The sequence below is a fragment of the Coregonus lavaretus genome (genome assembly GCF_964263955.1).
Source record: "Coregonus lavaretus genome assembly, chromosome: 11".
In the NCBI taxonomy this organism is placed as follows: Eukaryota; Metazoa; Chordata; class Actinopteri; order Salmoniformes; family Salmonidae; genus Coregonus; species Coregonus lavaretus.
Window position 1 is genome coordinate 28,055,258 of NC_139998.1, and position 27,958 is coordinate 28,083,215.

Below are 27,958 nucleotides of genomic sequence, written 5' to 3' on the forward strand. Positions count from 1 at the left end.
TCGAACGATGTCAGGAATAATAGCACCCTCTGGCAGACCTTGGGGCTGGCCAACAACTAGCTCCCAGACTCCCACCAGGCTTCTTCTACAGTAGGCTACAAAGTCAACGCGAAAGCAAACATCCTCAAAAAATCCTTAATTCCCTCTGCAATAACAATTTAGAAAGTACATTTATACACAATATATATATTTTAAAAAATGTTATTGATTTATCAGACGCTCTTATCCAGAGCGACTTACAGTAGTGAGTGCATACATTTTCATACTTAAAAAAAAACATCAATGCTACTGCACGTTAGCGCCTACCTTTTTATTTTATTAATGTATATCAGCATTGGAGTTTTCAATGTGCATTATAGACCTATGTGAGATACGCGTCAAAGACAACTTCCTTCCATCCTTTGATGGACGCTTTCTGAATTGAATTGAATGGACACCTGTTAGAAGCCTAGGTCTACTGTTATGATGCCTGGTTGTGAATGCATCAGATTCTCCCTGAAACATAGAAAATGAAATTAGGCTTAATGATTGCACTCACAACCACCTAACGCAAATGAAATTAACAAAGTCATTGTATGTGGGTATGGTGCCATGACGTAATATACTGTAACACTAAGACATGGACACGTTAAAACAGTATTCAATGATTAACTTACAGATGCATTAAGATAGGAACACGGTGTACTACAGGTATATCATAGTACTGTAATATTGACATGGAGTATTCAAATTAAAAACACTAAATGAACAGGAGCCTATAGTATACAGGTACAGATAATGTAATACTTTACAACCTTGTAATAGCAGCATAAAACATTCACATCACATCACACATACACACGGGCTCGTGAACATGAAAAACATCAAAAAGTGGGGGTTACTTGTTTCAGGGACCACTCACATTCCCAGGAGAAATAGTCAGACCAATGTGTGATAGAGATAGAGGCTAATATTCTCACAATAACACTGAAAATACAGTAGCTTACAGCTCCATTTAGATAACAGTTTGCGGTGACAGATAGTTACTGGATGTCTGCCAGAGGCTGAAGGAGGTGAGGAAATAGAATTCACAGAACCCACTCACACACACATGCACATACAAACACACAAACACACACACACACATAATCAGACATACTGATTCTGTGTGTTTATCAAACAGGATACATCACTGCAGAGTAAGAAGAGAGAAGGGGAGAAGAGATGACGAAAAGAGTGAAAATAGATAGAAAGAAGAGGGAGAGGGTAAGAGGAAACTGGAAAGGCTTGTAGCTGCATACCCTTTTACCTTTATAATACATATACAGAAATAAAACATATTTACACATAAATGTATCTACCTTCAATGGCTTCATGTTGATCTTTCCATGTTCCTAAAAAGGCCAATGTCACCATCCTCTCACAGGTCTATAAGACCCATATCACATTCAACCTGTCAGATTTACACTCAGAAAACTATTTACACTTAGACACTTATAGGCACAGTACAGTCTAATGCCCTCAGATGTACAGAGCTGGGTTGTTCCATGAATAGAGAGCCTTTTTGCATCCCTTTGATATTAAAGTACAACTTGTGCACCAATATTGCATTTTAAAAGTCTGTTACATTAAATGAAGTGCCCTTAAATATAGACCACATGGAGAATTCAATATATCAATATATTCAATATATCAGATTTTTATATGAATAAAGATTTGCTAAAGTCAGCATTTTTACATGTTTCTTCGTGCACCGTCTGTGACTTCTAGGACGAGTTTAACCAACTTAACCATAACATTTCTCCAAGTTTTCACTATCATAGTAAAGCCCTAGTTATTTTGTTTCTTTGACAAAGTCATCTCTGAAGATTATAATTTATTTCATGTGATTAGTGATTCATTTACGTCTGTCCCTCATTTTAAGGTCAACCCTGTTACGTGAACTGAACTCTAATGTTAATATGGTGAAACTATTCCTATATAAATATTTTAATCAAAAGAAACATTGAACATCTAATAGTCAAATCATAGTGTAAAAGCAGGTGAGCTGGTTATACCCTTTTTGGCCCTTTTCAGGTGTTTTGTGGTGGAAAACTGAGCCGGTCAAGCATAACACGTCAACCCTGTTACCCATAGATAGACAGGCTAGATATTTTTTAACAATTTACAACATTTTGTGAAGCTGGCATTCAATTGCCACTCCCTGCTGCACACAACAAGCTTCCATCCACCTTTCACAAGGGTTTTATGGCTGATTTAAGATTAAATCATCAACCCTTTTACGGTCAACCCTGTTACTTCATTTGGCACTTAATAGGCACATACTATATATATTTTTTTATTTAACCTCTTGAGATGGGAAAATGTTTTTTTGTTTAGTTTTTTTGAACATGTGCTCTTTATGACAGAATGTAAAAAATTTGGTAAAATGAAACGTTTTTTGGGGACCAAGCTACACTTTTCAAAAGGCACCGAATTGGCGGAACAACCCAGCTGTGTTTTAGTGCCCTTGACAGTGCCCTACAGAAGCACAGAGAGCTACTGCCTTTTGGTTTTCAGTACATTCAAGTAACGTCCGGAATCAAGTGTATTCCCATTTTATCATCCCATCTACTGCGTCTTTCTGACTCCAAACCTTACCAGCTTCAGGACATGGTGGTTGGCCAACCACATATCCACACTTCTGTTGTTCTTAGTATCACGTTTGTAACAATACATATTTATATTATCTAAGGATCAATCCAGCAGTCTTAATAACACAATTATGTTCCACTCTACAGTTCCACTCCACAGACATATAGAAGCCCTTGATGAGTTTGTTGGCAGTCCAGCATCAACTTTGGAGTTGCGTCTGATATTTACAATATGGCTGGGTTTTCCCCCCTTTCAAATGCACAAGGACTCCTTACTTGACTTAGCCCCTGGTAAGAGTAGTGACAACAATGTGTCCATATCAAGGTGGTTCTAGTTGGTCGAATCAGGGTCAGGGTCAGGATAGTGTCTGAAGATCTTGTGGATCCACCGGTTGTAGGATGTCTCAAGGTTGGGTCTAGTCTCTAGTTGATGATGGGATAAAGGTTTGTGCCTAGTTGAGCTCTAGTTGATCTGAGGTTCAGGGTAGTGTCTGAACACCTTGTGGATCCACTGGGTGTAGAAGGGGACGTTGATGAAGATGCCAGGGCGGTTGGCACGGGCACAGCCTCTGCCATGGACACTGACCCCCACTATGACCCTGCTCTCTCCTTCCTGGCACACCAAGGGGCCGCCATAGTCCCTCTGACGGAGAGAGACATAAAACATACATTAGTAAGGAAATACAGTACTCTCCTGGGAGAGCAATCTCTGTTCAAGTGTTTCAGTGCAGAACATTTCATTAGCAGTTCACCAGCCTCCTTACCTCACAGACCCCCTCGTCCCTCCTCCCCCCAGCACAGATCTTGGCGTCTGTGATGTGGAGGTTCCCTCTGTGTTGTTCTCTACACCTCTCATTACTGACCATGGGCAGATGGACCACCTTCAGTACACCTTCATGACCCGTCCCTGAGAGAGAGAGAAGGGGGGGATTTTTGTCATGACAATGGGACATCAGTAGAGCTAATGAGTAACCAGTTCCTTATCTAGATGATAAAATCCTGATGGGTGTGATGGTATGTGTGTGTACCTTTGGTCTCGCCCCATCCATACATGCTACACATCGTACCCTCAGAAATAGAGCACCCAGCCACCGGCAGCTGAATGGTGTGGACACTGTCTGCAGGGAGGGCAGGCCTTACAGAGAGAAAGACAGAATCATATCAACAAAAAGTTATCTCAGGAGTAGAACACGTATGTAAAACGACCAGGTGTGTTTGTATACTCACTGGGCCAGCCGTATGAGGGCCAGGTTGGAGCCCTCAGGACCACAGACCACATGGGAGATGGAGACTTCCTGTCTGAAGGAGCCGTTAGGAGCCGAGCCACGGAGGTCTGACACACCCAACCACACACGGTACTCACTCAGGTCTGGAACGCTGGGTGGAGACAGGTAGATGTAAGTATGGTGTGACGTACCGTGGAGAAGCCACCAGGGGGAGACTCGTCGAGGCCTGGTGAAAGACGGAGTCTACATCACACGTCAGTGGCTCCCTCTGCTGGACGTGCCAGGTCTCGACGGGTCCTCCGGCCAGGACTAATTGGGGATGATTGAGGCTGGTGAGTAATCAAGGGGCTGATTGCTCACCAGCCATACAGGGCCCATAAAGCTTCCAGGAGGGCAGCACACAGGAGAGTTGGAGGTAGTGAGAGCTTGCTACCGGCTAGACAGCCTCACAGTCTGCTAGAACCGAGTGGCTCGGTGGTCTACCCCAGAGGAGACAGCATTCCCCAGAGCTCAGAAGGCGGTAACCTGGAAGAGGTCTCCTGGTGGAGACCTGTTTCTTTTATTTTTCTTTATTATTTTAAATAAACACCCTTGAAACTGAGGTATCACACTTGTGTCTGATCTGAGTAAACGTCTAGCTCAAACCCCCTGGTCTGCCACAATAGTAAAGGAGGGACAGAGGAAGAAAGGAAAAGAGCTAAAGAGAAATATAGAGCGGGAGAGAGAGGTGCAGTTACCATGAGGAGAAACACTGTCTGTCAGTGAGAACCCACTCCTCTCGTATGAGAGAACCTCCACACCAGTGACTGGACCTGGTGAAGGAACACAACACACGATATCACACACTGGGGATGGACCTTTACTAACTCCAACACTGGGACAGATGGTCAGTATACATCTGCCACAAGAGCAGTTTATACCTATATTACACAGAGAAACAAAGCCAGTTGCGTGTTTGTGTGTGTGTACCCTTTCTGTATGCTGACCATCCAGCTTCCATCTGTAATGGCGACTGGAGCTCCTCCTACTATCCTGGTCCTCTTATGGATGAAACACGACACCTCCACTGATAAGTTGAGAAAGAGGAAACTAAAAAAATGTTTTACCCAAAGAGGTACAAGATGAAAACATGAAAACCAGAAGGCGTAAGTTGAGGGACTGACCTCTCTGTGGAATGGTGTTCTCTGATGGTTCACCTGTATGTCAGAGGATGAAACACAAGATGGAGGTCTCAATGACAATGCCACTACAGCAGTTGTGTGTGTGTGTGGGGTGGGTGCGTGCGTGCGTGCGTGCGTGCGTGCGTGAGAGAGAGAGAGAGAGAGAGTGAGACTCACATGGTTTGATGCTGCAGTAGTCCCAGGGTATAGCAGTGCTGTTAGTGTAACACCAGGGGCCGTATGTGTCTCTGTCTGGGTTCCTACAGAAACTCCCCTCCAGTCTCACAGTCAGCACCGCCGCATCTCTGTCACTGCTAAACACACGCAAAGAAGAAGCGTAGAGTTTATAAAACTGTGTAACAGATATTGTCAGCCAAGCATACAGAGCACATCACAGGTGTGTATGGTCTCTTGCTCTCTTTTTTTCTCTCTATCCCTCACACACACCTACACACCTAAACTGACACAGGGAAATTATCGTAATGTTTGGAACGCCACCAACAGAATTCTTTCCCAGACATTCCTGGATAATAAGAAGAGGAGAATTCAGTTGAGGACCAATCACTGATGCACAGTTAGTGTGTGTGTGTGTGTGTGTGTGTGTGTGTGTGTGTGTGTGAGTATGTGTGAGTATGTGTGAGTGTGAGAGAGTGATGATCCCTTTGAGTCTCTCTAACATAAACAATAAACCGCTGATCCCTGACTAGGGTTGAATACCGGGAAATGGGTTACCAATATTTCCTGCCCAAACCCACTCCCTTTTCCTGTGATAACTAACTGCGAGAAACAGGACAATGACCCAACACACCTCCAGGCTGTGTAAGGGCTATTTTACCAAGAAGGAGAGTTATGGAGTGCTGCATCAGATGACCTGGCCTCCACAATCCCCAACAACCAAAGTTAGATGTTTTGGGATGAGTCGGACCGCAGAGTGAAGGAAAGCAGCCAACAAGTGCTCAGCATATGTGGGAACTCCTTCAAGACTGTCGGAAAAGCATTCCAGGTGAAGCTGGTTGAGAGAGTGCCAAGAGTGTGCAAAGCTGTCATCAAGGCAAAGGGTGGCTATTTGAAGAATCTCAAATATGAAATATTCTTTATTTGTTCAACACTTTTTTGGTTACTACATGATTTCATATGTGTTATTTCGTAGTTTCGATGTCTTCACTATTATTCTACAATGTAGAAAATAGTAAAAATAAAGAAAAACCCTTGAATGAGTAGGTCTTCTAAAACCTTTGACTGGTAGTGTATAGTGTATATACAGTTGAAGTCGGAAGTTTACATACACCTTAGCCAAATACATTTAAACTCAGTTTTTCACAATTCCTGACATTTAATCCTAGTAATAATAACCTGTCTTAGGTCAGTTAGGATCACCACTTTATTTTAAGAATGTGAAATGTCAGAATAATAGTAGAGAGAATGATTTATTTAAGCTTTTATTTCTTTCATCACATTCCCAGTGGGTCAGAAGTTTACATACACTCAATTAGTATTTGGTAGCATTGCCCTTAAATTGTTGAAATTGGGACAAACGTTTTGGGTAGCCTTCCACAATATTCCCACAAAAAGTTGGGTGAATTTTGGCCCATTCCTCCTGACAGAGCTGGTGTAACTGAGTCAGGTTTGTAGGCCTCCTTGCTCGCACACGCTTTTTCAGTTCTGCCCACAAATGTCCTATAGGATTGAGGTCAGGGCTTTGTGATGGCCACTCCAATACCTTGACTTTGTTGTCCTTAAGCCATTTTGCCACAACTTTCGAAGTATGCTTGGGGTCATTGTCCATTTGGAAAATCCATTTGCGACCAAGCTTTAACTTCCTGACTGATGTCTTGAGATGTTGCTTCAATATATCCACCTAATTTTCCTTCCTCATGATGCCATCTATTTTGTGAAGTGCACCAGTCCCTCCTGCAGCAAAGCACCACCACAGCATGATGCTGCCACCCCCGTGCTTCATGGTTGGGATGGTGTTCTTCGGCTTGCAAGCGTTCCCCTTTTTCCTTCAAACATAACGATGGTCAGTATGTCCAAACAGTTCTATTTTTGTTTCATCAGACCAGAGGACTGTACCCATGTGCAGTTGCAAACTGTAGTCTGGCTTTTATATGGCGGTTTTGGAGCAGTGGCTTCTTCCTTGCTGAGCGCCCTTTCAGGTTATGTCGATATAGGACTCGTTTTAGTGTGGATATAGATACTTTTGTACCTTTCCTCCAGCATCTTCATAAGGTCCTTTGATATAGTTCTGGGATTGATTTGCACTTTTCACACCAAAGTATGTTCATCTCTAGGAGACAGAACGCGTCTCCTTCCTGAGCGGTATGACGGCTGTGTGGTCCCATGGTGTTTATACTTGCATACTGTTGTTTGTACAGATGAACGTGGTACCTTCAGGCATTTTGAAATTGCTCCCAAGGATGAACCAGACTTGTGGAGGTCTTGGCTGATTTCTTTTGATTTTCCCATGATGTCAAGCAAAGAGTCACTGAGTTTGAAGGTAGACCTTGAAATACATCCACAGGTACACCTCCAACTGACTCAAATGATGTCAATTACCCTATCAGAAGCTTCTTAAGCCATGACATCATTTTCTGGAATTTTCCAAGCTGTTTAAAGGCACAGTCAACTTAGTGTATGTAAACTTCTGACCCACTGGAATTGTGATACAGTGAATTGTAAGTGAAATAATCTGTCTGTAAACAATTGTTGGAAAAATTACTTGTGTCATGCACAAAGTAGATGTCCTAACCGACTTACCAAAACTATAGTTTGTAAACAAGAAATGTGTGGAGTGGTTGAAAAACAAGTTTTAGTGACTCCAACCTAAGTGTATGTAAACTTCCGACTTCAATTTTATATATGTATGTATATATATATATATATATATTATATATATATATATATATATATATATATATATATATATAGAGAGAGAGAGAGAGAGAGAGACAGAGACAGACAGACAGACAGACAGACAGACAGACAGACAGACAGACAGACAGACAGACAGACAGACAGACAGACAGACAGACAGACAGACAGACAGAAAGTGGTAGAGAGCGAGCGGTAGAGATGTCCTACCCTACCTCTTTTAGGTAATAAATTAAATGTATATGTAGGTAACGAATGATGGGTTATGCATAAGATTCTAAGGAGGTAGACTAATATGCACGTCACACAACATTAGGGGAAATATTATTAAAGTATTTGATCCCCTGCTGATTTTTGTACGTTTGCCCACTGACAAAGACATGATCAGTCTATAATTTTAATGGTAGGTTTATTTGAACAGTGAGAGACAGAATAACAACAAAAAAATCCAGAAAAACACATGTCAAAAATTTTATAAATTGATTTGCATTTTAATGAGGGAAATAATTATTTTCTCCTCTGCAAAACATGACTTAGTACTTGGTGGCAAAAGCCTTGTCGGCAATCCCAGAGGTCAGACGTTTCTTATAGTTGGCCACCAGGTTTGCACACATCTCAGGAGGGATTTTGTCCCACTCCTCTTTGCAGATCTTCTCCAAGTCATTAAGGTTTCGAGGCTGACGTTTGGCAACTCGAACCTTCAGCTCCCTCCACAGATTTTCTATGGGATTAAGGTCTGAAGACTGGCTAGGCCACTCCAGGACCTTAATGTGCTTCTTCTTGAGCCACTCCTTTGTTGCCTTGGCCGTGTGTTTTGGGTCATTGTCATGCTGGAATACCCATCCACGACCCATTTTCAATGCCCTGGCTGAGGGAAGGAGGTTCTCACCCAAGATTTGACAGTACATGGCCCCGTCCATTGTCCCTTTGATGCGGTGAAGTTGTCCTTTCCCCTTAGCAGAAAAACACCCCCAAAGCATAATGTTTCCACCTCCATGTTTGACGGTGGGGATGGTGTTCTTGGGGTCATAGGCAGCCTTCCTCCTCCTCCAAACACGGCGAGTTGAGTTGATGCCAAAGAGCTCGATTTTGGTCTCATCTGACCACAACATATTCACCCAGTTCTCCTCTGAATCATTCAGATGTTCATTGGCAAACTTCAGACGGCCCTGTATATGTGCTTTCTTGAGCAGGGGGACCTTGCGGGCGCTGCAGGATTTCAGTCCTTCACGGCGTAGTGTGTTATCAATTGTTTTCTTGGTGACTATGGTCCCAGCTGCCTTGAGATCATTGATAAGATCCTCCTGTGTAGTTCTGGGCTGATTCCTCACCGTTCTCATGATCATTGCAACTCCACGAGGTGAGATCTTGCATGGAGCCCCAGGCCGAGGGAGATTGACAGTTCTTTTGTGTTTCTTCCATTTGCGAATAATCGCACCAACTGTTGTCACAGGTGTCTTTTATACATGTAACAATCTGAGATTAGGAGCACTCCCTTTAAGAGTGTGCTCCTAATCTCAGCTCGTTACCTGTATAAAAGACACCTGGGAGCCAGAAATCTTTCTGATTGAGAGGGGGTCAAATACTTATTTCCCTCATTCAAATGTAAATCAATTTATAAAAATTTTGACATGCGTTTTGCTGGATTTTTTGGTTGTTATTCTGTCTCGCACTGTTCAAATAAACCTAATATTAAAATGATAGACTGATCATTTCTTTGTCAGTGGGCAAATGTACAAAATCAGCAGGGGATCAAATACTTTTTTCCCTCACTGTAATTGTAATTTTGTAGTACACATATCCTGCATCAGCATTGCATGTTCTCTCCCAGCTTCATCGAAAGAGGTGTGTAATTCCAGTCATATAATTCAGTATAATACAGTACAGTAATTAAATTCACACTCAAAATTATTAGCCTAATGGAGCTGAAATTTATTTACAAAAGAGAGCGTAGCTACATCTATAGGCTTTTATGTTTTTCTGTCATGCATAATGTGCAGTATCATATAAAGTATATTATATATGCTGTCTTGGATAACTGCACAATAATTTACGCTTTTTTGGTCTTGGGCTCATAAAATGTATTTAATGGTATGGCTCATCAGGCTCAGGTAGCATCAGGCTTGAATTTTAATGCCGATCAAAGCTCTAATCAAATCGAGACCTATTTACATGCTTTAGAATGACACTTCCGGTTTTGACGGGAATTACTGGGTTACCTGGGAGAAAAGTGATTTATTCTCGGGATGAAAGATTTGTAAAATACCAGGAAAATATTAAACCCTATCCCTGACGTCTGACATTTAACCCCTGGGTGGGAGCCAAGCAGAGGAGCTGTTTGGCTTTGAAGTGTGAAGTGTTCCAAAAAAGGAGGAGGCTCAGGGTCAGAGGTGAGGCCTGAAGTGTGTCCCCCAGATGCTTAATCACACACACACACACACACACACACACACACACACCTTGTGGGGACACTCAATTCAGTCCCATTCAAAATCCTATTTTCCCTAACCCCTAACCCTGAACCTAACCCTTAACCTTACCCTAAACCTAACCTTAACCCCAAAACCTAACCTTAACCCTAAACCTAACCCTAGCTCCTAACCCTAATCCTAAAACTAACCCTAGCTCCTAGCTCCTAACCCTAAACCGTATTCTAACCCTAACACTAATTCTAACCTTAACCCTAAAAAAAAACTAGAAATAGCATTTCACCTTGTGGGGACTAACAAAATGTCCCCAGTTGGTCAAATGTTTATTTGTTTACTATTCTGGTCCCCACAAGTATAGTTAAACACGTCCACACACACACACACACACCCTCACATACACACACACACACACACACACACACACACACACACACACACACAAACACACACACGTTTTCCCTAACTCCTAACCCTAAACCTAACCCCTAACCTTAATTCTAACTCTAATTGTAACCCTAACCCTAAACCTAACCACTAAGCTTAAAATAGCCTTTGTCCTTATGGGGACATGGGAAATGTCCCAACAAGGGGGTCAACTACAGGTTAAAGATGCACTCTCTGACTTTCGTATAATTTCAGCCAGTAGTTTTGAAAGTGGCGCTCACGAGCCAAAAGTGGTCTCTTTTTTGTGAACTACGTCATCAAATTGTGTACTACACCATCCATTTCATATGATATGTCAGATCATCCAAAAAAAACGTGTTTTTGGAACACTTCATGCGTTTACATGTGAAATTCATGTGATTTTTCCTTAAAGGTAGGGCACTCCCTCTGGCATCCACCCACACACACACAGGCACACATGCAGATGTGTAGTGTGTGGATGTGTTACCTGCTGCTGTAGTCACTCCAGAGGGAACAAGGAAGACCTGACCTGGTCCTGGAAACCTCTCCTCTGTAGCTCTCTCCACTACCCTTGTAGCAGTCTGGAACAAACACACACACAGTATGAGACCAAGCTAATGAAAGTCAGAATGCTACAGACCAAACCAACCCCAGGGGAATATATTAGCAAAACTTTACTGATCTCTGTTGTCCTGACTGGTAGACCACAACATGACCACAAAACTGTCCCAGCCCCAAAGTTCTCATCTGAGTGTGAGAAAAACACAACCCTACATAATCTGAATCCTACAAAATCCCTCAGAGCTGCTCCCTTTTTATACTATTAAATGGGACATACAGTAGCTTCCTTCTCCTCTCTATCCAATGGTTCATAGCTTCCTACTCTGCTCTATCCAATGGTTCATAGCTTCCTTCTACTCTCTATCCAATGGGACAGAGCCTCCTCTCCTCACTGTCCAATATGAAAGAGCGATGTTGTAATGCTGTCAGAGCTAGTTTATATATGTGCAGTGGGCTGTCATTCCCAGAGTCCTACAGATGTGGGATCTTAATTTGACCTATATTGTTACAGCAAAATAATGCACAGGTAAAAGTAGCCAATTGTCATACTTGTGTAAAAGTAAAGATACCTTAATAGAAAGTTACTCAAGTAAAAGTGAGTCACCCAGTAAAATACTACTTGAGTAAAAGTCTAAAAGTATTTGGTTTAAATATACTTAAGTATCAAAAGTAAATGTAATTGCTAAAATATACTGAAGTATCAAAAGTAAAAGTATGAATAATTTTCTATTCCTCATATTAAGCAATCCAGACAGCAACATTTTTGTGTTTTTTAAATTTACGGATAGCCAGGGGCACACTCCAACATAATTTACAAACGAAACATTTGCATTTAGTGAGTCCGCCAGATTAGAGGCAATATGACCAGGGATGTTCTCTTGATAACTGTGTGAATTGGACCATTTTCCTGTCCTGCTAAGCATTCAAAATGTGACGACTACTTTTGGGTGTCAGGGAAATGTATGGAGTAAAAAGTACATTATTTTATTTAGGAATGTAGTGGAGTAAAAGTAAAAGTTGTCAAAAATATAAATAGTAAAGTAAAATACGACTTAGTACTTTAAAGTATTTTCACTTCAGTACTTTACACCACTGATAATGCAGTAACAGGATGCATGATCGGGTGGTTAGGCTATTAGCTGGCCAAAAGTAGTCTACATGAAAAGTAGAATACTGTTAAAACAACCGTGTGTTAATGTGGGTTTTCAGTGAATTTATGTAAATCATGAAGCTCATCTGCATTTCCTGCGGTGCAGGAAAATTTTCAGCAACAAAACAATGACCAAATTAAGGGACACATTAGGGACACAACTGAACAACTGCCAAGCACATGAACATTTCTTCATCAGGAATCAATTTATTTTGCTATTCTGCAGGGTCAAAATAAAAATTATTTGGAGCCTAAGGCCTATTCACCTAGTTTTACCAAAAGCTGTACATTTTAACAATGGCGGTTCATTGAACTACGATTGTCTGAGACCTGAAGACTTGTATTATCTCCTTGATCAATGCTACAATAGGCTCTCACCTTGAGGTTCAGTGTTCTGTATGCCACAGCGGGGGATGTTAGTGCAGAACGCTGTGCGAACATTAGGGTCTGAAGTGAAGCACCATGGGAGGTCACGTCCATCAGGGTTCCTGCAGTAGTTCTCCCTCAGGTCTCTGAAACACACACACATACACACACACACACACACACACACACACACACACACACACACACACACACACACACACACACACACACACACACACACACACACACACACACACACACACACACACACACATACACACACACACACACACACACACACACACACACACACACACACACACACACACACACACACACACACACAATAAAGATATATTCACAAACATAATGTGTGTAGAGTTGTCAATGTGTGTCCATACAAGTGTGGTTCACTCACTTGCAGTGGTAGTCCTGGGGAATGTATGAGTGGTTGTGGGGGTACTGTGAGTCCCAGCGTTGACAGATCACCCCACTGGGTGTTACTGCTACTGACCCTCTGTAGCCCTCACCTCGACCCCAGAAACACCTAGTAGTTACATCCACCTCTACCACACTGTCTGTGGCTGAGAGAGGGAGAGAGAGAAAGAGACAGAGAAGGAGGCACTTTGGTAAACATAGCCATATCATCTATACCCTCTGTTATGCTGAACGTTTCTCCTTGAGGCAACAGTGCCACTCAGAGACTGTAACAAGGACAAGGCTGACTTGGACTTAACTGCTCCATTTTCTATACAATACATTGTACTCATTTAGCTGATGAAGTATGTTGCAATAACAAAGAAACAATGCTGACTCATTTTTCCCAGAAATATACGGTAGGTAGCCTATTAACTCTCCAGAATCTAAACAGACAGTTTTCTGTGGATCTGACTAAAAATAGACTGCTACTAGCGAGGATAATAAAGACAGGTACAGGGAAGAGAATAGGCCAAAACAATAAAACTTTGTTTCTATGTCTGTCTTTCTGCCTTGGTTTCAATAACACCACGTTTAAGGGTTAGACCATAAAACTGGACTGGGTTGACTTCCAAGGCCTGTATCAGATACAACACAGAGACAAAGAAAGAGAGAGTCCAACTGAAAAGATGCCATTTTGTAAAGTTCCAGTTCCAGAGCTCCTTATGACTCTAACAGAGCAGAGAAGAGCCAGACAGAGAAAAACAAACACACTTGCAGCTTTTAAGTGCTGTTCTCTGTCAACCTTCTATAGACTCTCTTCACTTCAGCCCACAACAAGCAGAAATATGATGAATATAGAGATGTATTTCTCTCTCTTCCTCTATCGCATAAACATTCACACACACACCCCTCATCTTGTATGTAACTGGAGCATAATGTGTGTGACCTCTGTGTGTCTGACATGAGGTTTATATAGCAGAGTAACTGAACTTTCTAAAGTGTGTGTGCATACACATGTGTGTTTGTGCAAGCATGTGGGTGTGTCTTTGTGTACACACACACACACACACGCACACATGCACACACACATACACATACACACTCACAGCAGGCTGTGATGTTGCAGTACTCCCAGGGTGTGTGTGCGTCCATGGTGAAACACCACGGTCGTTGACGTCCATCTGGGTTCCTACAGTAGTTATCAACCAGGCCTTTATCAGGATACCTACAGAACAACACACATAGGGAAGAGTAGGATTTCAACAAGTCATTGGGACAGATGGAGATACACATGAGCAGTGAGCAGAGCGGGTATGCCGGTATGTTTGTGTGTGTGTGTGTGCACATATGTTTTGTTGTGTTACAGACTGAATTCAAAATGGATTAAATATACAGTTGAAGTCGGAAGTTTACATACACTTATGTTGGAGTCATTAAAACTTGTTTTTCAACCACTCCACACATTTCTTGTTAACAAACTATAGTTTTGGCAAGTCGGTTAGGACATCTACTTTGTGCATGTCACAAGTAATCTTTCCAACAATTGTTTACAGACAGTTTATTTCACTTATAATTCACTGTATCACAATTCCAGTGGGTCAGAAGTTCACATACACTAAGTTGACTGTGCCTTTAAACAGCTTGGAAAATTCCAGGAAATGATGTCATGGCTTTAGAAGCTTCTGATAGGGTAATTGACATCATTTGAGTCAGTTGGAGGTGTACCTGTGGATGTATTTCAAGGTCTACCTTCAAACTCAGTGACTCTTTGCTTGACATCATGGGAAAATCAAAAGAAATCAGCCAAGACCTCCACAAGTCTGGTTCATCCTTGGGAGCAATTTCCAAATGCCTGAAGGTCCCACGTTCATCTGTACAGACAATAGTACGCAAGTATAAACACCATGGGACCATGCAGCCGTCATACCACTCAGGAAGGAGACGCGTTCTGTCTCCTAGAGATGAACGTACTTTGGTGCGAAAAGTGCAAATCAATCCCAGAACAACAGCAAAGGACCTTGTGAAGATGCTGGAGGAAACAGGTACAAAAGTATCTAAATCCGCAGTAAAACAAGTCCTATATCGACATAACCTGAAAGGCCGCTCAGCAAGGAAGAAGCCACTGCTTCATAACCGCCATAAAAAAGCCAGACAACGGTTTGCAACACATGGGGACAAAGATCGTACTTTTTCGAGAAATGTCCTCTGGTCTGATGAAACAAAAATAGAACTGTTTGGCCATAATGACCATCGTTATGTTTGGAGGAAAAAGGGGGCCGCTTGCACGCCGAAGAACACCATCCCAACCGTGAAGCACGGGGCTGGCAGCATCATGCTGTGGGGGTGCTTTGCTGCAGGAGGGACTGGTGCACTTCACAAAATAGATGGCATCATGAGAAAGGACAATTTTGTGAATATACTGTAGCAACATCTCAAGACATCAGTCAGGAAGTTAAAGCTTGGTCGCAAATGGATCTTCCAAATGGACAATGACCCCAAGCATACTTCCAAAGTTGTGGCAAAATGGCTTAAGGACAACACATTTAAGGTATTGGACTGGCCATCCCAAAGCCCTGACCTCAATCCTATAAAAAATGTGTGGGCAGAACTGAAAAAGCATGTGCGAGCAAGGAGGCCTACAAACCTGACTTAGTTACGACACCTCTGTCAGGAGGAATGGGCCAAAATTCACCCAACTTATTGTGGGAAGCTTGTGGAAGGCTACCTGAAACGTTTGACCCAAGTTAAACAATTTAAAGGCAATGTTACCATATACTAATTGAGTGTATGTAAACTTCTGACCCACTGGGAATGTGATGAAATAAATAAAAGCTGAAATCAATCATTCTCTCTACTATTATTCTGACATTTCACATTCTTAAAATAAAGTGGTTATCCTAACTGACCTAAGACAAGGAATTTTTACTAGGATTAAGTTTAAATTATGTAAACTTCCGACTTCAACTGTATATTTTTCTCAACCATCTACACAGTACCCCATAATGACAAATTGAAAACATGTTTTTAGACATTTTTGGAAATTTATTGAAAATGAAATATCTCATTTACATTTTAGTCATTTAGCAGACGCTCTTATCCAGAGCGATTTACAGTTAGTGAGTGCATACATTTTTTTGTTGTTTTTTTCATACTGGCCCCCCATGGATATCGAACCCACAACCCTGGCGTTGCAAACGCCATGCTCTACCAACTGAGCTACATCCCTGCCGGCCATTCCCTCCCCTACCCTGGACAACGCTGGGCCAATTGTGTGCCGCCCCATGGGTCTCCTGGTCGCGGCCGGCTACGACAGAGCCTGGATTCGAACCAGGATCTCTAGTGGCACAGCTAGCACTGCGATGCAGTGCGCCACTCGGGAGGTCACATTTACACCCCTGAGTCAATAGTTTGTAGAAGCAACTTTGGCAGCGATTACATCTGTGAGTTCTTCTTGGTAAGTCTCTAACATGCTGACCACACCGCCCGCATTGTTTGCGCAAGCATTGCAAAATAAATGTACACATACATGTTATTCAATAATTGTATCCAAACTGTTCGCACGCGTCAACGATCGTCTGAGTAGCCAGGCGCTAAAATAGAACTTGGTTCTATTTTTGAACATTGTTCTATTTTTGACAGTTGACACATTGCAAGTCCCACCTCTCCCATCTCCTCATTGGTTTTTAGGAGCATATACCCATGTGGGTGATTGAAAGATGAACTGAGGTCCACACTCCAGTCCAGTTGGTGGTGGTAATGCACCTTAAAGTTGGATTCCAATTACCATATAAAGTCCACAGAGAAGAAGAAGAAGAAGAAGAAGACTGAAGTTGGAAAGATTACTAGAAACTAACTAGGTTTCTCCTTTTATCTGTGGATTAATTGTCATATTAGAGAATACATGATTTTGTATGACTCAAAATGGGTCAAAATTCTACAAAGATCCAGAAAAAAAGGACCTTGTGCATTTCAGGTAAAATAACAACCCAATGTTTATGTCCCAGAACAAATTAGCTAGCAACAGCAAGCTAGCTAGCTAAATGTCCAATTATGTTTTATGTGTTTTCTATCACAGCCATTAAACTCTAGAACTGTTTTAAAGTCACCATTGGCCTCATGGTGAAATCCCTGAGCGGTTTCCTTCCTCTCCAGCAATTGAGTTGTAGTGACTGGGTGTATTGATACACCATCCGAAGTGTAATTAATAACTTCACCATGCTCAAAGGCATATTCAATGTTTTTTTTTTTTTTGTGGTCTTTGAAATTCACTGCTTGACTGAGGGACCTTATAGATCATTGTATGTGTGGTGTACAGAGATGAGGTAGTCATAAAAAAAAAATTGTTAGACACTATTGCACACAGAGTGAGTCCATGCAACTTATTATGTTACTTGTTAAGCACATTTTTTCTCCTGAATGTATTTAGGCTTATCATAACAAAGGGGTTGAATACTTATGGACTCAAGACATTTCATTTTTTCATTTTTTATGAATTAGTAAAAAAAGTATTGTGTACGTAGGCCAGTGACCAAACATCTACATTTAAACCATTTTAAATGTGAGCTGTAACACAACAACATGTGGAAAAAGCAATGAGGGGGAGGTGAATACTTTCTGAAAGCACTGTAAGTGTGTGTGTACACTGAGTGTACAAAACATTCAGGAAACATGCTCTTTCCATGACATAGACTGACCAAGTGAATCCAGGTGAAAGCTATGATCCCTTATTGATGTCACTTGTTAAATCCACTTCAATCAGTGTAGATGAAGAGGAGGAGACTGGTTAAAAAATGATTTTCAAGCCTTGAGACAATTGAGACATGGATTGTGTATGTGTGCCATTCAGAGGGTGAATGGGCAAGACAAAATATTTAAGTGCCTTTGAACGGGGTATGGTTGTAGATGCCAGGTGCACCGGTTTGTTTCAAGAACTGCAATGCTGCTGGGTTTTTCACGCTCAACAGTTTCCTGTGTGTATCAAGATTGGTCCACCACCGAAAGGACATCCAGCCAATTTGACACATCTGTGGAACGCTTTTTACACTTTGTAGAGTCCATGCCCCTACGAATTGAGGCTGTTCTGAGGGCAAAAGGGGGGAGTTGCAACTCAATATTAGTAAGGTGTGTGTGTGCATGCATGTGTGATTATCTATAAGTGTGTGTGTGTTGGCCACAGGACCTCTACGGGCAGAGCAGACTGCTCCACTGCACACTGTAAAAGGTAACTGCCTAACTCATTAAAGAAATTGAAAATATAAAAATATTTCAGGGGTTTGAAAAGGAACAGAAAGGAACAATAGAAACTTTTGTTTTACTTTTTTTGGATTCGAACCGGTTCAGAACTTTATTTTGCTGGTCGGAACAGTGGAACAGAATGTAAAAGTAATGGTTCTGCTCAGAATGAAACAAATGGAAAGAAATTAACAAATATTAAGTTATTGAGTAAATATAAATGTATTTATTTGTGTTCTGCTAATCTAAAGTTAATTTAACATTTATTAAATAAATTGTTCTTACTTGATTCTATTATTTTTTATGTCTTTACTTAAAATAATAAAGTATTTGTCAGACACATTGATATTTGGGTAAAAAACACTTGATTTATATGTGTTGTGCGGATATATAATTATAAAAATTTTGCAAGTTATGAATACTTAATAGTGTCTTGTGGCTCTGTTTTGAGAAGATTGTGGGTAATTCAATATTTTTTGACTTTATGATACTTTTACACAATGTTGTATGCATGTTTGAAGAAAGAAAAGTTGATTTATAAAATATTATTAAACAGTTTGTTGTGTACTTAGGGGGTAATTGATTATGATGAACGGATATCAAAACCATTGGGCAAATTTACATTCAATAATAAGACAAGCCATTCCCACCATCAACAAGGTCATATGAACCACTCTTAATGACAGGGGCTAATGCAGCATCATGTCATGCTTACAGCTCTTCTTCCAGTTACTGCTAGAGGAATGAGCACTGTCCTAAACAATTCCTGCTAAGGTGGGTTAAAATGACAAATCATCAATTACATTAAACGTTAAACATTAAGACACAATCACTGAAAATTACTAATCAGAACTACTTACTACTTACACTTGAAAATGTTTTTGTAATGATAGTTAATCATTTACGTAGAAGGGATCCTACAATTGTATCTTGTTCAAGCAACTTCAATCTTTATAGTTCAGAATACAGTTTGTATTTACAAATTAAAAAGATAACCATATGGTTACTAAGTGTTGAACACTGAAATACTTTGAGTTGGGTTACTCAAATGTCTCTAGGCAACAGGTTTCCACCCAAAAATGTAGTTATAGTGCAGGTGTTCTCATTCCTCCTGGTGATAGTTTTAATACTCACCACTGCATCCTGTATCAAGAGGTTAGCTGGTCCTCATTAAAGTCCCATAGATCAATTAATTACTCCCTTTTTGTTTACAAAGCCCTACTACACAAGCTTCCAACTTACCTAACTGCTTTGCTAACGTATAAAATAATGAGATAACAAACCCTTCACAGGGTTGGTTAGCTTTTCAGATTCCTCGAGTCTCCACGGAATTAGATAAATCCGTTTTTAGTTTTCACGCTCCACATTTTTGGAATCACTTATACAATTAATTACATTTGTATTCCCTGGTGCCACTAGGGCATTTTAAAACCCTGATGATAAATGAGTTCACCGAGGTGTGCAATTATTTTTATTGAATGATTGAATAACTTGTTTATGATGGCTGTGATGTTGGTGATGACTACCAGCCCTCCAGGACAGCTACAGCACCCGATGTCACAGGAAGGCCAAAAAGACCATCAAGGACAACAACCACCCGAGCCACTGCCTGTTCACATACCGCTATCATCAAGAAGGCGAGATCAGTACAGGTGCATCAAAGATGGGACAGAGAGACTGAAAAACAGCTTCTATCTCAAGGCCATCAGACTGTTAAACAGCTTTCACTAGCACATTAGAGGCTGCTGCCTATATACACAGATTAGAAATCACTGGCCACTTTAATAAATGGAACACTAGTCACTTTAATAATGTTTACATATCTTGCATTACTCATCTCATATGTATATCCTGTACATTTTTACATTTGAGTCATTTAGCAGACGCTCTTATCCAGAGTGACTTACATTTAGTGAGCGCATACATTTTAATACTGGTCCCCCGTGGGAATCGAACCCACAAGTGCCATGCTCTACCAACTGAGCTACATGGGACTGTATTCTATACTGTTCTACTGTATCTTAGTCTATGCCGCTCTGACATTGCTCATTTATTTATTTATTCTAAATTCCAATGCTTTACTTAGATGTGTGTATTGGGTATATGTTGTGAAAATGTTAGATATTACTGCACTGTCGGAGCTAGAAACACAAGCATTTCGCTACACCCGCAATAACATCTGCCAAACACGTGTATGTGACCAATAAAATTTTATTTTATTTTATTTAATGTAATGTACTTGTTCTATTACTTTATGGTCTCAGGGCACCATTGAAAATTAGACTCTGGTCTCAACTGGGCTCCCCTGATTAAAGATTAATAAGAATAAGAATAATAAAAATATACAATACTAACAGCGATTCAGAGGTGCTGTCTTAATCACAGAGGTGAAGGGTGTGTGTGTTTGTGTGTCCTGCCCCAGCAGCAGGTGGTGTGGATTAGTGATAGACTCATTAACACATCTTTAATCATCCCTTTGTTTCTGTAATGAAGAGGCCCCAGAGCCTCATACTGAGAGAAAGTGAGTGTGTGTATGTTTGTGTTTTTGTGTGCGTGTGTGTGCATATGTGTGTGTTACCTCTTGGGGTTGAAGAGGTGTTTGTGTGGTTCCTCCAGGTCCCAGCGCTGACACTCCCATCCTGTCTCTGTGTGATCCATGGGACCTCTGTAGCTCTCCCCGTTACAGCTCACACACTCCACTGGACACACACACGGGTGATATTTTAATCTTCTCACATGACACAGACATTATTTTTGCATATACTGTACTTCATAAACAACATGAGGTGGTATACCACAATTGTTTCTGGATAATTGTCCTGTCTATCTATTTAGAATATAATGTAAAATGGCTCCTTTTAAGTCAAATGAGTCAACAATCACTGTGTGTGTGCGTGTGCATGTGTGTGTAGTGTTTGTCATTACTGGAAACTTATTTTCAAATCAACCTATCCAGTCATTTGACCTTTGGACCAGAACACACACTCTCTCTGGACAGACCCACTACATTTCCTCAGACTCTGAAAACAACCCTGTAGATCCTCCCTCACACACACACATCCCTGATAGTCTTGTGTATTCTCATACACACCTAATCACATCACTGTCAGCTGTTTATTAACTATAAATATATTTTTAAGTATCCACAGAGGATAATTTATCCTGTGACAGTTTGTGTCATCCAGTTGTAGATACCACAGCAGGCTATGGTCCAGTGCAACAGGGAGAAGGGAGAGCTCATATCTGACAGTGCCGTTAAATGGTTTACTGTAAAAGGAAATGGACATGTGTGTATGTGTCCTACCCTGTGAGCATTGAGGTACTCCACAGTCCTGGTGTCTGACATTGTGGTCTGTAGTGAAGCACCATGGTCCTGAGGTAGCGTTGTCAGGGTTACGACAGTAGTTCTCTCTCAGGTCCTTCTTCCTGTTCCTCCTCGGTAGGAAACTGGAGAGAGAGAAGGACTTCAGTTAGTGTTAATCAATATCTCCCAAAATCAGGACAATTTTCAATTTCTATCTGGTGCAGAAAGTTGAGAGGTAGAAGAGAAATCTCCATTGTGTAGTGTAGATCAGGCCTGCTCCATGTGTTGTGAAACGTGGTAGTTAAACAAAACTGTGAGTCATACACATCTACGTACTGACTGAGGTCGTCACTAGATTGTGGTTTTGTTTGCTGAGTCACATGATAATTTGGTTTATATGGGTCACAGCTGAAACAGTTTGGAAGGCACAGAGTTAGGCAACACAATGCAACATATCGTAACGGTGTGATAGAGGTGTGTGTGTTTGCCCCAGTGTGAGCTCACTGGAGAGGAGAAGAGAGGAGAGAGGAGAAAGGAGAAGAGGAGAAGAGGAGAAAAGATGAGAAGGGGGAGGTAGGAGGAGAACAAGAGAGGAGGATGGGAGGAAGAGGAAGGATGAGGAAGGGGGGAGGTTGTTGTTATGGTTGGTTGTCCTCTGGTTGTGTTGTTCTAATGAACTTCTGGCACAAGACGTCTCTGTTATCGCTCTCTCTCTCTCTCTCTCTTTCTCTCTCTCTCGCTGTCCTCTCCTCCCTGTCCCTCTCACTCTCTCTCTCTCTCTCTGTTCCTGTAACAAGGCTGCTTATCATCATCCTCTGCTACTATGTCTGTATCAGGGCTGCTGTTTGTCACAGGTTGTATACTTTATCACTTAATTAATTAGGTTTTACTACAGTATAAACTCTCTCTCTCTCTCTCTCTCTCTCTCACACACACACACACACACACACACACACACACACACACACACACACACAAACAGTGTGACTACAACAGGAAATGATCCCTGACTGTGTAAAGTGTTAGAGTGAGGTCAGAGAGGACTAGCACTGATGAATGACTAGTCCCTTAGGACTAATCAGCATCCAATGTATCACTATATATACACACACACAGGCACACATGCACACACGCACAAACACAGGCTCTAGCTTACTTGTGTTCATGAGGGATAGGAGAGGCCCAGGCCTGGCACTTTATTCCATTGGCTGTTACTGACCTCCTCCCTCTGTAGTTCACTCCTGTCCCCACTATGCACTCCTGCACATAGGCTAGAGCGAGAGAGAGAGAGAGAGAGAGTGTCAACAAAAGGAATGGAAAAACAGACTGTGAGTGTTTGCAAGAACAGAATCTGAAAAAATATGCTTTTCTGTTTTACTCATCTGACAGAGCATACTAAGACAAGTCTCACATCCACCATAATGTTAAATTTCACTGCACAAATACATGAGAATACTAACCCGGCTACCAAACTCTGATGATACAAACAGAAAGAGATGCAGTCCTGCTTTAGACACATAGTGTAAGCACTGCAGTGCCTTTCTACACACAGAGAGTGAGAAGAGAGAGAGAGAGAGTGAGAAGAGAGAGAGAGAGAGAGAGAGAGAGAGAGAGAGAGAGAGAGAGAGAGAGAGAGAGAGAGAGAGAGAGAGAGAGAGAGAGAGAGAGAGAGAGAGAGAGAGAGATGGTATACAGTACATTTCTTCTGGTAGAGTTGGTAGTTGAAGTCATGTTGGCTATGGACTCCTGGTGAGTTCCTGTCAAACGAAAGCCACTGGCATTTCCTGTTTTTCTGATCGTACAGGAATGCTCTAGAGAGAGAGAGAGAGAGAGAGGCAGGAAGGGAGGGAGATATTGATCGATTTACGTAATATAATAATTTAGCAGGCATGCTTATCCAGATCAACTTACAATTAACATGCAGACAGTAGTCTATCAACATGCTCTCACAGTCTCACTGCAGAATCTGACATTTGCCAATAAATGTCAAATTTTGGAGGCCAGACCTCCCGAGTGGCGCAGCGGTCTAAGGCACTGCAATGCTTGAGGCGTCACTACAGATCTGGGTTCGATCCCGGGCTGTGTCGCAGCCGGCTGCGACCGGGAGACCCATGAGGCGACGCACATTTGGCCCAGCATCGTCCGGGTTAGGGGAGGGTTTGGCCAGCCGGGATGTCCTTGTCCCATCGCACTCTAGTGACTCCTGTGGCGGGCCGGGCGCATGCACGCTGACACGGTCGCCAGTTGTACAGTGTTTCCTCCGACACATTGGTGCGGCTGGCTTCCGGGTTAAGCGAGCAGTGTGTCAAGAAGCAGTGTGGCTTGTCAGGGTCGTGTTTCGGGGGACGCATGGGAAAAGACCTTCGCCTCTCCCGAGTCCGTACGGGAGTTGCAGTGATGGGACAAGACTGTAACTACCAATTGGATACCATGAAAAAAGGGGTAAAAAATAAATTATACATCGAAGGCTAAGTTTAGGCATTGAATGGTAAGGGTTAAGTTTTGGGATAGGTTTAAAGCAAACAAATAAAAAACTAGTGCCTAGCACAGGGATTAAACACGCAAACCTCGGAGCCGGAACTCAGCCATCCCTGTCCAGAACACCCTAGCAAACTCCAAGCATACTTCATGGTAATAGCGCTCACCGTTGCCTCTAGTGGCCAGTTTTGAAGTCATCTCTAAACGTCCTACTTACCTGGATGGATGTCGGATTTCGCAGTGGATCTTGAGCGACCTGGCTGAGACTATACAGTATGTGTCCTGAATTTAAATAGGATTGACCCAAAGCCTGCTACTGCTGAGAGGAGATGGCAGAGAGGACTCAGTTTGTCAGGGGAAACCTAGTCCTGCATACCAGACTCATGCTTGCTGCTGCTGAACGACACTAAGAGAAATCAGACATCTCATTAGAGAATGGGAGGGTATTAGACTATAGTAAGAGTGAGAGCAGCCATATTTACTGTGGAGAGTTTGGGCTGCTGCCAAGGAAGGCCAGGGGATGATGTCATAATGGCTTGGACAATAAATATATCTACCTACAGGTGAAAAACAATCCCCATAGAAGCCAAAACATAATAAGGAGATGGGATAGTTATAGAGACACAGCAGGTGAAGCTACAGGCACAGACACCCAGGAGATTGTCACAGATGCACCACACGTACCTGCAGGTGAAGGGTAGTCTCTTGTTGCGGCTGCAGCCCCGGGCACACTTCACTATGCTTAACTTCCTGCTTTTAGTCTGGAGGGTGGAGTCTGGCAGCTGGACCAATCGCACACTGTCGCTCCTCTGGTAGTCCTGCAATGCATTCCTCCTGCACTCTAACGCACACACACACACAGCATGAAATGAAGGTGTTGAATGCAGTGTCCACACCCTGGCCAGTGAGGCTGTGTTGATGTTCTCATCAGGACTGAGACAAACCCAGCAGCATCATGATGTGTCAATTAGCCTGGTTCCACTGCCATTAATATCAATGGCTTAATGGGATGCATTCCCTCTCTCTCTCTCTCTCTCTCTCTCTCTCTCTCTCTCTCTCTCTCTCTCTCTCTCTCTCTCTCTCTCTCTCTCTCTCTCTCTCTCTCTCTCTCTCTCTCTCTCTCTCTCTCTCTCTCTCTCTCTCTCTCTCTCTCACACACACACACATACACACACACACACACACACACACAGTTTCTCTCAATCCCCCTCCCTCTCCAGCAGGGATTGATTGACTAATTACGTTGTTTCACATCACCACACCATGCTGTGTTGACTCATACATAAATACATAAACAGCCCAGTAGCAGAAAGTCAGGCTATATGTCTGTTTCTTAGTACTCCGGTATTCTCCTCCTCAATAAAAGTAAAAGATAAAAAAGTGCGTAACTTAATATGAGGCATGATACGGATAAATACCTAGCCTACACAAATATTATCAATAGCCTATAACAAACATTATATACTTTCCTTCTAAATAGTGAAAGCACTGGGACCAGAGAGTCCATGTCAGACTCGTCTAGAAGCTTTAGAATTAGTGATTATCGTGAGAGAAAACTGCAGATTTACATTGTCTATAGTTTCACCAGCACATCTATAGCTGAATGGAGATATGAGAGCGGGAGATGGTGCACGTGCTTCTACCTGAGAGGCTGCATCTCGCGCTACAGATCGTTAGATGCAGTTTTATATATATAAGAATAGGCGGGCAGCCAAGCACACAGGGTTCTCTTGGCTTTTCAAAAATAAAATAATGTTACGCAAGTTTGCTGTAGAATCATCACAAAGTCTATAGAGACGGGGTCCACAGTTTCTCTATTCCCCACAGAGAGCAGCGCAAAACGTTTTTGTTGTTTATGTTTACAGTTTAGTTTTGTAGGATGACACTTTTTAATCTAATCAAAACTCTTCTGCCCTGACATGTTCCCTTTGCAAGATCGAGAGATGATAGTCAGTTAGAATGGAAAACTTGCCGAGCTGACTGCAAGGTAACAGATTTTACACAGGTTATTGTGTTGTGTTATTTTGTTAAAAAAAAAAAAAAACTCTACCATTCGACATTAGGCTCAGGGCCTACCTTCATAAAATAAGATTTTATTAAATAAAAAATGCAATGTAGGCTAAGCTAAGTTTTGGTGGGACCGGGCTGGAGAAAAGTTAAACAACTATGCTGAATCTCAATAACAAGCAGTAAGGCTGAATTCCTATTGTGACTGTCTCCTAAACTTACCAGAATAGTGGATGATTAAGAGCATAAAAATAATGTTGTAAATCCACATGGTTGCTTCAAAGGCTGTTCACGATATCCAAACTATTACTGGTATGATATCCCAATAATATTAAAGGTATTGCCGTCCGTTGATAAGGTCCAGACGACGGGACGAAGAGACTGGGGATTTTCACTCAGCTACAGCAGAGATGCCTCTGAGTAGAAACACACCGTGGACCTCTCTCTCTCTCTCTCTCTCTCTCTCTCTCTCTCTCTCTCAGCGCCAGCCATATTACACACTGGCAGCTCTCCTCCCACTTTACTCCTCTACCCCACTCACTCACTGTTGAACAATATGTTGGGTAGGTATATCTCAGTGGAAAAGTCCCAGTGATAACAGCATGATACACATGAGCAAGAGTATCAGAGTTTATCTCAGCTTCTATAAACAGCTCTGTCTTCATAGATGACACACAGCATCCTCAACCAGGATGAACTACCTCATCTCCTCCATATCTCCTGGGACATGGGGATTCACCTCGCCTCCTTTATAATCGATCACACACACACACACACATACACACACACACACACACACACACACACACACACACACACACACACACACACACACACACATTATGCATCTTCATTTCTATCTCTCTCTTTTTATAGATGACTAATAGGAGGTTTTATGTTACTCAGAAAGAAACCACAGAGTCACTCTCCATGATAATATACAATCCCTGCCAATGAATCAGGGACTTTCACTCTCATAACCACACACACACACACACACCCTCGTACCCTCGTAACTAGGAGCAGATGTGTGCAGATCGCTCACATGCTTTGGGTTGAGTAAAACTCCATTAGTCCAATCTAATGATCTGATAAAGAAGCATATGTGTGTGTGCTTTCTGATATTAGACTGAGATTCGAGCTCTAGTAGCTCTCTGTTACATACCACTGGAACCATTTAAGACTGCACGCATTAGTTGTTCAGCCCCTTGGTTTGTTTTGCTTCTGTAAGATATGGCTATAAATGTGCACTTAACAGCTCCTCAACATGCACTCTGTAACCATCCAGTTCAACCTGCCACATTTAGGAGTTAATAAAGGTGCAGGCACATTCTATAATTTTTTTTTTTTTTACTATGCATTGTTGGACCTGTAAGTAAGTGTTTCACTGATAGTCTACACCTGTTGTTTACGAAGCATGTGACAAATAACATTTTATTTTATTCTTAAAAGGTTGGTTTGGAACTGGGCGGAGAGGGGGTGCAGGGTGCTAGGACAGAGGGGTCCATTTGATTTCCTCCAGATTTGCAGGCACCAGGGCAGTGTGTGTGTGTGTGTGTGTTTGTGTGTGTGTGCATGCGTAAGTGCATGCACATGCACGCAAAGGTCATGTTTTATCTGCTACAAATGATCTGGACCTCAAGCTGACCCTTACCCCTCCTCCCTTTCTTTCACTCACTTCCTTGCTCCCTCTTTTCTCTTCTCTCTCTTCAGACCTAGAGTGACCCACCAGGCCTG

General features: G+C 42.0%; 1 protein-coding gene across 2 annotated transcripts; it reads right to left on the minus strand.

The window, feature by feature from the left end:
- Positions 1 to 295: 295 nt before the first annotated feature.
- LOC311136932 (hepatocyte growth factor-like) lies at positions 296 to 26,668 on the minus strand. 2 transcript variants are annotated; one of them, XM_084171252.1, is made up of 18 exons: positions 26,444 to 26,668; positions 24,899 to 25,055; positions 23,435 to 23,547; positions 22,893 to 23,007; positions 21,737 to 21,879; positions 21,011 to 21,131; positions 14,307 to 14,425; positions 13,199 to 13,364; positions 12,793 to 12,926; positions 11,191 to 11,284; positions 5,176 to 5,309; positions 5,002 to 5,034; positions 4,808 to 4,904; positions 4,576 to 4,650; positions 3,840 to 3,989; positions 3,641 to 3,747; positions 3,377 to 3,519; positions 296 to 3,255 (listed from the first exon to the last, which is right to left on the minus strand). In XM_084171252.1, exons 1-18 carry the CDS (start codon positions 26,490 to 26,492, stop codon positions 3,076 to 3,078), a joined length of 2,130 nt encoding a protein of 709 aa, XP_084027378.1. In that variant the 5' UTR covers positions 26,493 to 26,668; the 3' UTR covers positions 296 to 3,075. The 2 variants fall into 2 exon arrangements, with proteins under 2 accessions (XP_084027378.1, XP_084027377.1); XM_084171251.1 differs by having other exon boundaries at positions 5,176 to 5,312.
- Between the last annotated feature and the right edge of the window lie 1,290 nt (positions 26,669 to 27,958).